The sequence below is a fragment of the Lynx rufus genome, unplaced genomic scaffold (assembly GCF_022079265.1).
Source record: "Lynx rufus isolate CCGP_SWC_20201006 ecotype Redwood Valley unplaced genomic scaffold, mLynRuf1.p SCAF_1, whole genome shotgun sequence".
NCBI lineage: Eukaryota > Metazoa > Chordata > Mammalia > Carnivora > Felidae > Lynx > Lynx rufus.
In genome coordinates this window covers 79,844,935-79,856,837 of record NW_025814823.1, presented here as the reverse complement: position 1 = coordinate 79,856,837, position 11,903 = coordinate 79,844,935, and the positions used below count along the sequence as shown (strand labels likewise).

Here is an 11,903-nt window from a genome sequence, read left to right as displayed (position 1 = left end):
CCCCCGCCGCCCAGGGCCCCAGCGCTGCTTCCTCGTCGTCCTCGGAGACTGGGGACAATGGTGACTACACCGAGATGGCCTTCGGCGTGGCTGCCACCCCGCCGCAACCCATCGCCGCCCCCCCGAAGCCGGAAGGTGCCCGCGTGACCAGCCCCACGTCCGGCGTCAAGAGGCTGAGTCTCAGGGATCAAGTGTCGGGAGTGGAGGCCTTCCTGCAGGCCAGCCAGCCCCCGGACCCGCACCGGGGGGCCAAGGTCATCCGCGCAGACCCGCAGGGGGGCCGCCGCCGCCACAGCTCCGAGACCTTCTCCTCGACCACCACTGTGACCCCCGTGTCCCCGTCCTTCGCCCACAACCCGAAGCGCCACAACTCGGCCTCCGTGGAAAACGTCTCTCTCAGGAAAAGCAGCGAAGGGGCCGGCGGCGGCGGCCTGGCTGGGGGCGACGAGTGCCCCACGTCCCCCCGCCAGCTGCAGCCACCGCCCCCCCAGCAGGCGCGGCCGTGGCTACCGAGTCAGCCGGGGGGCTTGGTCGGGTGCCCCGGGGGCAGCGGCTCTCCGATGCGCAGGGAGACCTCTGCCGGCTTCCAGAACGGCCTCAACTACATCGCCATCGACGTGAGGGACGAACCTGGGCTGTCGCCCGGCCCGCCGCAGCTTCCGCATCCGCAGCCGGGAGACAAGAGCGCCTGGGGCCGGACCCGTAGCCTGGGGGGTCTCCTCAGCGCGGTGGGGGGCAGCAGCACCGGTGGGGTGTGCGGGGGGCCCGGCCCTGGCGCCCTGCCCTCCGCCAACACCTATGCCAGCATTGACTTCCTGTCGCATCACCTGAAGGAGGCCACCATTGTGAAAGGTGAGGCCCTTGGAATCTTGCGGACGGTCGGCGGGAGGCAGGGTGGGATGGCCGGGGAGAGGGCCGCTCTGGCTTCACCACCATCCGCTCCTTTGGTACCTGGACACAAGCGCCAAAATACTGGACGAGCCGCCTTGTTTTGCTTTCCTCTTGGCTCCCCCGGCTTCCTTCTTCGCCAAACAGCCGCAGCGGCCCAGTGGTCTTTGAGTTGAATGTGCAGCTTCGCACCCAGGAGGCTGGGATTCGTTGTTTGGGCCCCGCCCCCTTGTTCTTTTCCCACCGCCTCTCTCCTCCCTCCTCCTTCACAGGGCAGGGCCAGTTCCGCCCCCCCCTCCCCCCCCCATTTAGGCCCCCCCCCCCAGAGTGCCCGCTGGCGGTTCTTGACCTGGAGTCCTGACTGCTCCCTCACCTTTCTCTTTGTTTTCCTGAAACCAGGTCCCCCCTGATTTCTGCTGAGCCTCAGAGTTTACAAAAACAAGTCTGAAAGTCATTTGGAAAATGAGCATCCATTTTGGTGGCTGCAACAGGGAACAGTTAGTTAACTGTTTCAGTTTTACAAGTAAACTGCAGGGCTTTTCCTTAAGGGAGACTCTCTTTCTCCTGAGGGTCTGCAATGGTGACAGTGTTTAAATACCACACCAAGGCAGTGGTTCTCAAACTTGAGACTGCCCGGGAGTCACCTGGTCTGTGTTTGCTAGAAACCTGGAGGGCTGGGCCTTGTCAAGCCCCAGAGATTCTGATGCAGCAGGTCTAGGGTGTGGCTTAGAATGTGCATTTTTAAGAAATTCCCAGGCTATGCGGATGCTGTTGGGGGGATGCTGTGTGTGTTGGGGGGGGGGGGCGTCCTCTGAGAACTCTGTCCCGTGTTCGACTCACCTGAGGAGGTTCAAGGAATGGGCCTCACCCAGGGCGCACTCAAGCAAAGCACCCAGTGGGCAGAGCCCAGGCACCAGTTCTCAGAGTTTGCCCAGGGGATGTTACCGTGCAGTCGGGCTTCAGAATCAGTGCTTTAGAGAAAACGGGCGGGAGACAACAGCACTGGTGTTTTCAAGTCCGAGAGCCTGGTGTCCCGTGGTGGTGTTCACAGTCCATTAAATATCCATGAGGAGAGAGCGGTGTGTTTGCTCTGCCGCTGGTGGTGTAGACTGGGCTGGGGGCAGAGGGGGTGAATGTTCAATTCACAAGTTTCTAGTTATGGATCTTTCTGCGGGGCGGGGAGGTTGCTGCTAGGAAGGTGGAAGCTGTGTGGGAACCCGGGAACCGAAAGCCGTGAGAGTGGTGTTAGGTAGATGCTGGCCTTCGAGGTGGTCGAGGTGGCTTGGGAATCCGTACACCTTTTGTCGGTAAAGTACACAGACCGGCCGAATGCTAAGTCCGCCATAAGGCTTGTAACATGCCTGGGACCTGTAGTCCGTGGGATTTAACAGCACGGCTACGGAGTAAATAGCCTGTTCTAATATAAAAGGAAGAGCTCTTTACTTTTTTGTTAAAACCATAGAATGAAAGGTGGAAAGAGTCCTAGAGAATTGTCAGGAACATGGTGCTTGAGCGTGGAATTAAATCAGTTGGAACTTGTCAGACTGTGCCCCGTCAACGACGATTCTCAACTAAAGGTCACTTTGTTCGCAGTTCAGTTAGGCGGTCCAGGTACTTCTGAAAAATTGCTACTGTGCCCTGAAGTTGGAGGACGAGTAAAGTCTAGGACCCAGACCATAGAAACACACCAGCGTGACCGGAATTGAGTGGAAAAAAGAGACAAACACACAAAAGTTATTGTCGTGTGCCCAAATGGGTCTATGCCTTAGTGAACACGAAAGCACACTTTGCTGAAATCTGATTCTCATCAGAGAAGCAGCCTGAGAACCTAACACCTTTTACTGCTTTGGGTGTAGGCGGCCAAAACCCGGCCTGGAGTCGGAGGGCCCCGGAGCGGGCTTCTGCAGAAGCAGGAGTGAGCAGGGGGTTTGTGTCTGCAAGCTGAAAAGGATTCAAGGCCTTTCTGATAAAGGAGATGCATTCAGAAACGTGATTCATGTATGATATAATGCCCTTTCCAGACTCGGGAACATTTTAAACTGCAGGAGATAAGTCGAGCCAGAGACCTGATTTTAGCTTCTTCTGTGTTCCCACCAGTATAAAATTCCTTTCAACCTATAGGATTCAGGACTGAAGCCAGAACCGCAGTTCAGATGCCCCGGAGTGGCTGAGCAAAGATGAGATCCTATTTGGTTGCTGGTTTTCCAGAGTCTCTGTGAGCACTGTGGTCAACACCCTTTTAAGAAGGAAAAGGACTATTTTTAAGCAAAATCGAGAGCTGCAGTTGACCCATTGTGCCAAAACCGGTCTGTGAGGAGCACCCCATGATAAATGGATTTCTAGTAAGCTCCTTTGACACAGAGAACAGGAGGCTAGGAAAGACAAGGATGTGGGCTTAATTCACGTGGAACCTGAACTGTGGTCTGCAGAGCCAGGAGGGAAACGTTTAGAAACTGCAGATGAACGTCCACTGTTATTTAACTCACGTGTGGCTGTAGAAATTTTGTGCGTGGTGCTCGTAAATACGAAGTTCACGGGAGATAAGCGTCCTTTGGGAGAATGATTTATAGCAGGAGGACTTGGAAAGCATTTCTTTGAAGATGAAGTGGGAAAAGAGCTCCCGGGTCATCGCATGAGCTGGCCGGGCTCTGGGAAGTGGTGTGTGTGTGTCCCTGCCGAGTTCCTGGAGCTCCACACGGAGACACGTCGTTAATTATGCCAGAGCAGAATAGTCTGGGGTCATTTGCATAGGGGTTGGCATTTGCATGAGTGGTAACAAAGACGTAAGGTTCCTGCAGCCAGCCTTTGGTAGTTGTTTACTATAGAATTGGGGATGGGGGGATTATAGTGCTAGAACCAAAGACACGGTTAATGCACCCTCGGGGTGTGTGTGTGTGTGTGTGTGTGTGCATGTGTGCATGTTCTGCATTAACACATAATAATAGCATGTATAATACAATCGTTGTGTATTGATCCAGAGCAAGTAAAAACTGAACTTTAAATTCTGCGTCTCACTAGGGAGCAAGGAAGGGTACTTACCGTGTGTTTTGTGTGTGTATGTGCAGGAAAGTCTAACCAATCTGTCAGAGTGTTGTTGTTTGGGACCTGGAAATGTAATACTGAATCTATGCTTTAAAACAGCATGTAAAAATTCATTTTATACATTTTTGTGCTATGATGATAGATTGGTGTGTATTATGAAAGGTGCTGTCTTAGTGTTCCTCTTTAGCGGGATTTTTATTCTAAAATTGGTTTTTATGTACGAGTAAGGCAGATTAGACAAGAATGACCACTGAAAGCATCTGCCGTTTAAATTTTGTTTGATATAAGGACCATATATTCATGTCCTAGGGTCAGAGAAGTTGGGGGTAAGAGGAAGGTTTCCAAAGGTACAGTACAGTCCCAATTGATGTTTAAAAAGATTGCCTGTTGAAGTCTTAAAACAAAGAACTTGAATATTTTTAGCACTCCAGTGAGATTGCTTGACCACATGCCCTTTATTTTTCTGTTGGGCGTGCTTTCCCTGCTTCGGTCGGCCAGCTCTTGTCGAAATAAGATAATAAGGAGCACCGCTCCTGCCCTGTTCCCAGGAACAGACAGCCAAGGTGCTTATGAAAACACACAGGCTTTCGTGAATGAAAGTCACGTGACTTGTTCTATTTCCTTTATTGAAAGAGAAACCTTTACGAAAATAGTACTTCGTAGAAGGAAGCATAGTATGTGGAACGTTAAACCAGGAATCAGGAAACCAGGTTTCTGGTTGCTGATCTCAATGAGTCATTGTGTGACAGAGGGAAACCATTTAATCCCTGGTTCTCACTTTCTCTGTCTGTAAAATGGGGCAATTATAGCCCTCTCCCTCCTGTGTCCTTGGCCCCTGGGAGGTCCAGGAGATCATAAAAATCAGGAACAGTTAAAATGCTCTTCCAAAGGATCGTGCTGGTAAATCCAATGATGTTGTTGGTACTACCTTGAAACCATGAGTATTTATAAGAAACTCACTTTTGTCAATGAGTGTTCTTAAAAAAACAACAACAAACAACAACTCCTAGTCCTCTGAAAATGGAGCAAATACCTTTTTAAGAATTGCATGCCTTTTTTGCTTGACTGCCGCTTCCACTCCAGTCTCCAAGAACCACGTTTTCGCCCTCTTTATTTAACTTGAGATTTTGTTCGCAGATAATTATCAATTGCAATGGAGTGGCGTTTTAAATTACATCGCAGAATAACTGAGGAAAATAGCATCCTCCTGCTGAAACTCCATGAAGACTGTACTTTTGATTACCTTCTTTCTATGACTTGTTTACATACCAAGACATACTGTCACCATGAAAATTGAGAACTAGAATGAACCTACAGTGTTTTAATTGATAGTGTGGGCTCTTCGCGCGGGATGTATCAAAAGAAAACACAGAACCCGTCAACTTGCAGCTGCTGAATCCAGTGCTGGGCCTGGGGCTTCAGTTTTCCGGTTGATTCGGTTAGGGTGGCCACTGCTGTGTGCTTTGGATTCGTTTGGTCGTCAGACACCGTAGGAACACCTCCACTGTTTGATTCGTTTACTCTTCTGCGGGCCCGTGCCTCCTGAAGAGGAATTTTAATAGAGAACTAACGTGCTGTTTTCTTTAGAGTTCTCTGTATCAAGTGAATCTGTGTCTCTTTTTCTGAAGAGGAGAACTTCAGCAGTTTTAGTCACAGCATGGGCAAAGTGGGCTTTCTGTTAGAATTCCCACTAATGCGTTTTCTGTAGAAGGGTAGTTCCAGGAGCTAGTTAACTAGGGTATCAGATTTGGCAAGTGGAGAGGGTTTTGTTGTTGTTGTTATTTTGGTTTTGGGGGTAGCGCAGAATCCAGTCGTCCTGTCTCACCTCAGAAACTTAAGGGAAAATGCAACTTTACTCTTTTATCTGCCGTGCCAAGTAGAGTGGGGGAAAAACTCAGAGGGAAATAACACGGGCCCCGAAGCCAGGTCTTGAGCAAGTCCACGAATAATAGGGGAATTCTCTGTAGATTTTCTCTCCTGCAGACATGAATAGAATGCATATTTCTGGACAAACTAAGCAAGGCGTTGTCACGTTGGCATTTTAATGAGCAAATGAAAACAAAGTGTTCTGAACCTCTAAAGTGATCAGTTACAAACAACCATGTTTATTGATCAGGTGGTGGGTTTCGTGAAAACAGCACCAGCCGGATCTAAAGGGGGAGACGCCGTGTTTGTTTTATTCACCCGAATGCGTCCTTCAAGATTGCAGTGTTCTTGGTTTGGTTTTGTTTTGTTAGTAATTGTTGAAGGTAGATCGGTGGAGACCGGGTTCAGTGGTGGGTTCTCTTCTGACAACCGTTGAAGGGAAATGCTTCGGTCGGTAATTGCTAGTGACGATTCGAGTTCTTTCTAGAGAGCCCCAGAGACGTGTGTGTTGACTGCACTGAAACGAGAGGCTCAGAGGGAAGTTTGAGGAGAGGCAGCTGAAATGCATGTTGTACCCTGGCATCTCGCTCCGTGAGTGTGGATGACACAGGACCCTTCTGTGCGCAGTGCTTTCGCTGCTTGATTGAATTCATCGCACGCGGACGCTGAGATGGAATTGGGCTAAAATTTCAAGGCTGCGTGTTTACCAGAGATAAAATACAGTCCGGTCAGCGGCTCCAATTTCTTGGACTAGAAAATTATAAAATTGGCACGAGGTTGCTTTTATGTGCGCAGGGACATTGTGAAACTTGACGGCGTAAATGTGCCTTCAGATGTGGCCGTGTTTTCTTGTGCCGCACGTGATAATCGTGCCCACAGACAAGATTTAAAAAACACTCCTTCCTTACTGTGTTTTTACTGAAATTTGCAATATCTGGTCAGATACTGTGGTACATCATATACTTTCAAGATAAATGACCACATGTGTAGCACTTTGTAAATACTCGCGGGTTTCTTAGTATTGATTGTAAGGAGTATCAAATTTTCCAGAAGTAAATATTGAGGGGGGGGGGTCCATTTCTCATGTAGTCATGTTCCAAGAGGCTTGGTGTGAATTTTTGTTTTTAATTGAGATTCAACTACTGAATAGTGACGTGTACTCTAATCGTGTTAAAACTTTATAACCTGAAGTATAATTATAATCTTACTGCTGCTTTGATCCATCCATATGGTAGTGGTATAAACGCTTGAGTGGATTGTTAGAGTCTAGTATTAAATTTCAGTGTTTTCAATGGCTAAAAATGGGGATTATGGCAGATTCCGTTATATTATGTGATTTTAATTGTTACCTTAGGTTCCATGTTTAGCTGAGGATGATTTATGCTTTTACATGGTATTAACGCATAATCTTTAATACTTATGAACGTGATACCGAGCTCCCTCTATGCAGATTTAAAAGGAGTTACTTAAATCAGATCATCTTTTGGCTCCAAGTTGCGTGTAACAATACCAAAACTGATGGACAACGAATGAATTTGAAAGAGGCAGCTGGGGTTGGAGACGCTGAATTGAAAATGTATCCGTTGTCGTGATCAATACCGAAAGATTAATGCGTGCCCCATCCCCTTTTAGGTCAAAAGAATTGTGTAAAATCCAGAAAGTGTTTTTCTTCGCTTCATAGCGTGGAGACATTTTCTTACCTATGTTACCACATGGTATTTCATAACCCGGTGACGTGGGCTGGGCCACTTCTTGGGAATGCGGAATGTGCAGCTTCGAGAGGCCCGGGGACTCACCCAAAGGTTCCCTGAGCCACAAGGTAAACCGTGGAAGGGTTCTGATGGACCAGCATTGTCTTGCGTTCTGCCTGGGAGCACCTGATCCCCAGCCAGTGCTGTTTACATGAGGTCAGGTTGTCTCCAAGTCCTACACCCCTGGCTGTGCTTTGGAAGCTCCCAGCAATCGTTACATTCAGGTTTTATGTAGACCAGCCTCAGCGCAACTTTCAAGGTAACATTTTGTTTTTGACTTCACTTGGGTGATAGTTACTTAATTTCTCTCTTCTTTCCTCGGGGCATTTATCCATCTGGAGTACAATGCTGGCAGTCAGGCAGGAAGGGCATGGAAGGAAAGCCCCCTAATTGTTTTAAACCAGTTTTAACACCTGGCGGTGAGAAGCGCTTAGAATTGGATAGGACTTTGATGGCTGTCATTGTGTCTGTGGATTCTCGAGTTGTTGCCGGTTGTTGGCCGCTCTTCTGTTCTGGGGGTTTCCAGTCTCCCTTCCTCGTTGTCTGCACCCACAAGACTCCTGTTCCTCTAGCTGATTTCATTTCAGCAAAGCCAACTGTGGATTATGCTTGATAAGATCCCGCCCCGCCCTGCCCTCCAACCAAATATGTTAAAAGTCTTTCCACGCTGTGTGGACACAATCAGAAGAAAATACAAGGATGCTTTGAGTGAGGGAGAAGGGCTGGGAACCATGAGTATCCTGTAACTCCCTTAAGGTTGTGAGCACAGAGGCCGAGGGAGGTCAGACGTCTTCTCCAAGGTCACCATTTAATTGGTTGGTAGAAATGTGTGTAAATATTATCAAGAAAGAACAGAGTATGCTCTGTGTCTGTGGTCCTTTGTGTGCTGATGAATAACTTTCTCCCAAGATACATCCCATTCCCTCCAGAACAACCCAGCCTCTATGGAAGTGGTATTCTGTCTTTTTTACTTTAGGACATCTTAGTAAACTGCTTCCTACACAGCCTAACGGGTCCACAGGCAGACAGAGAGACAGGCTGAGGCACCTAAATAAGGAAGTGTGGTGGAAATTAGGGAAACACCGCGGCTCACGGCCATGTGGGCAGTGTTTACTGGTGAGGTAGAAGGAGCGAAGGTTTGGCAAACATTCAAGATCATGTGCTTGCTTGTTAAAAAAAAGAAAGAAAAGAGAAGAAAATTCTTGGGGTGATTCAAATGGAAAAGCCTCTATTATCTGGGAAAATGTAAGTTGCTCTTTGTGTTTGGTCCAGCCTGGCCCCGCGGATCCCGTCACCGCGTGAGATGTCTTTGTGATGTATTTATTCTAGAAGTGAAATATCATGTACTCCTCATCGTGAACGAGTCCATTAGTGGTTTTCTGAGAAACGGGCCATGAACCTACTTGATGAGTGTGGTTGAAAACTAACCGGTGTAGAATTTGCCTAAGGACGGACACGTTAGCCCATCGGGTGTTGCGAGGTGGTCGGTAATCTTCCGGGGACTGGATACTTCCACCAGTGCCCATCTTGTTTTTCTAAAAAAAAAAAAAAAAACAAAAAACACATGTAACTGGATTTTTATATGAGGAGAAAGGGTTCTTCTGCCTTCCTCACGAGGCGACTGTAACCCCACTTTCAAAGGCGTAAAGGGAAGACGTAGACAGACAAAAATTCGTAAGCTGTGCGTGTTTTTTAAAAAAATGTCATCGGGATCCGCGGGCTTGTGCTCTAGCAGGTGACTCAGGGTTTTGTTGACGTGAGCCGTCAGTCTCTCCGGCATCCTCGGAGAGACGACTTCCTTCCTAGCAGATGGCAGCCCCGGGGCCACGCGCCTGCCACTGTGAGCGGCGTGTGCATCCGTACTCCACCCGGCCTCGCGGGATCCGGGGCCACCTGCTGCCCCCGGGTCGGCCAGACCGGGAGACGCTGCTTCCTTCCATGCCGGGTTCAGGGGGGAGCGGGGGTCGGAGCTCCCGGTGTCCGGCTTCTGGCCCTGCGGAGCGCTTTCGGGGTCGAATGAAGAGCTGGGAAGCAAGATCCTGATGTTCCGATGTTGCTTGTAGGGAGTCCTGGTGAAGGAAGCCAGCGGTCTTTCCCCTGGGGCCGGGTTTGGATCCCTTCCTCAGCGCAGCCTGCCCGGTGCGGGTGGAGGGAAGCCACCCAAAGCGGGACGGCTGTCAGTGGCCCAGGCCTGCTGTGGAGGCCACGCCCACGCGCCCCGGGTGAAGGGTGAAGGGTGGGCGCACGAGTGGGGGGAGACTGTGACGTGGGGGAGAGGTTTTGGAAATAGGCCAGGATGTTCTTACTCAGTCTGAAAACTCTGCAAATCATGCTTTAGAAACTCTGAGCAATAAACGGGATTAAACAAGGCAGGGATTAGCGGGCGCACGGCGCTTTGATTTTGTGCGAAGAAAATGCGTGGAGGAACCGGGGCTTGGGGAAACCGACAGCGTTCTGGAGCTCCTGTGCTCTTGAGAGGACAGAAATTGCTAGAAAGGGAGATTCCGGTGGTCAGTTTCTTACACTACAGCCTGGATGCTTTTTTTTTAATTAAAAAAAAATTTTTAAATGTTTATTTATACTTGAGAGGGGGAGAGAGAGAGAGAGAGAGAGAGACAAAGAGAGACAGAGCGTGAGCAGTGAAGGAGAAGAGAGAAAGAGAGGGAGACACAGGCTCCCGGCTCCGAGCTGCCAGCAAAGAGCCCAATGCGGGGCTCGAACTCACGAACCATGAGATCATGACCTGAGCCGAAGTCAGACGCTCAACTGACTGAGCCTCCCAGACACCCCTCACTAGTATTTTTTTTAATGTTTAATTATTTTTGAGAGAGAGAGAGAGACAGAGAGAGCATGAGTGGGGGAAGGGCAGAGAGAGAGGGAGACACAGAATCCAAAGCAGGCTCCAGGCTCTGAGCTGTCAGCACAGAGCCCGACGCGGGGCTCGAACTCATGGACCCTGAGATCATAACCTGAGCCGAAGTCGGACGCTTAACCAACAGAGCCTCCCAGGCGCCCGTGGATGCAGTTTTTAAAAGATAAATTACTCAGGTGATTTGTGGCAATGCGTGCTTCTGTTTTGTTTTTATACGACAGTAGGGTTTTCGTAAGTTGTTTTCTGGCATAAAAGTGACCTAAAATAGCACTTTGCAATGCAAATGAAACAGAAAACAAATCCGTTAGCTACTCATACTCTCTGCCAGTTAGATTTATGAAGTAAGTTTGATCAACACTTTTCCGAAGCCCGTTTCATTAGTTTGCTAAGTCAACTTCTAATGCACATACAGTTCAGTTGCAAACCTTTAGGTATGATTTTGCTATTACTTGCAAAACTGCGAATTCAATATTTCTTCCCCCTATAGGATTATAGGGGAATGTTAGTTTACACTCAGCATCAGAAAACTAACTTCAGCTGGATCAGTAAAAAAGTTAAAACTTGAATAACGCGTGCTGTGGAAATACTAGATATGAAAGCCTGACAAAGTTACAAACATTAATGAATCTGAAAACATTCTTCAGAGTTTTACCTACTTCGACATTTCTTTCCAAATGAGCATTGTCGTTGAAAGTTTATGCAGGTTCCAAATGTAATGACGTTTTGGTATGGAGGGTCGTATCAGAATTTTAAAGATACAGTAGAACTGACTCACCTTAATTCCATTTTACTTCTTATCATTATTTGTAGCTTCACTTATCAGTACGGCTGGTTTATTAGCAGTCTTTGTTCCAAATGAAATAACCACAGCAGTAAAATACCCGAGTTTCTCCAGCTTGAAGGATTTAATTAAGTTCCTAGAATAACTCTGGGTGATACGCACCCAATCTCCACTACTCTGGAGTCTGTCTTGTGTTGCTGGAAAGTTCAGAATTTTTCGGGTCTTAAGCCATTTCCTAAGGTTGAAAACGGTTCAGCCAGTCTGACAGAGGTTCCGTGTGCACCAACCCCCAGCAGCCACAGGGGCCATCTGAACCCCTCACAAAGGCTGTCTCTGGGCGGGGGCGGGGGAGTGTTGTGCCCACCCTTCACAGTGGGGTGGCCTTGCTGGAAGATTCTGAAGGAGCCGCTCCAGCGTTGAGTCCCTTCCCCCCCACACTCTTGGGGTACGTCCCATCAGGCACCATTTCTGGATCAGTTTACTTCTCAGAAACTATAGGTTTGGTTTTGCTGGATGCAAAACCCACCCAGCTCCTGGATGCAGCTCTCTAGCCTGCCCTGTAACCGTCCTGGGATTCCTCTTTGTGCCCAGTCTTTGCGTTCGGGGGTAGTCTTCCAGAAACTTCCCAACACGAGGTTATGACCTCCCTTTCCTGTGCCATCTGATTCTTCTTGGCTCACCATCCACTCCTGCTTAACAAAGA

The 11,903-nt window shown here is 48.7% G+C and overlaps 1 protein-coding gene across 1 annotated transcript in view; it reads left to right on the top strand.

The window, feature by feature from the left end:
* Nucleotides 1–11,903, top strand: part of IRS2 (insulin receptor substrate 2) — a 31,759-nt gene that overhangs the window by 3,211 nt on the left and 16,645 nt on the right. Inside the window, 1 exon segment of the mRNA XM_047081756.1 lies at nt 2–852. Coding sequence (XP_046937712.1) covers nt 2–852 — 851 coding nt within the window.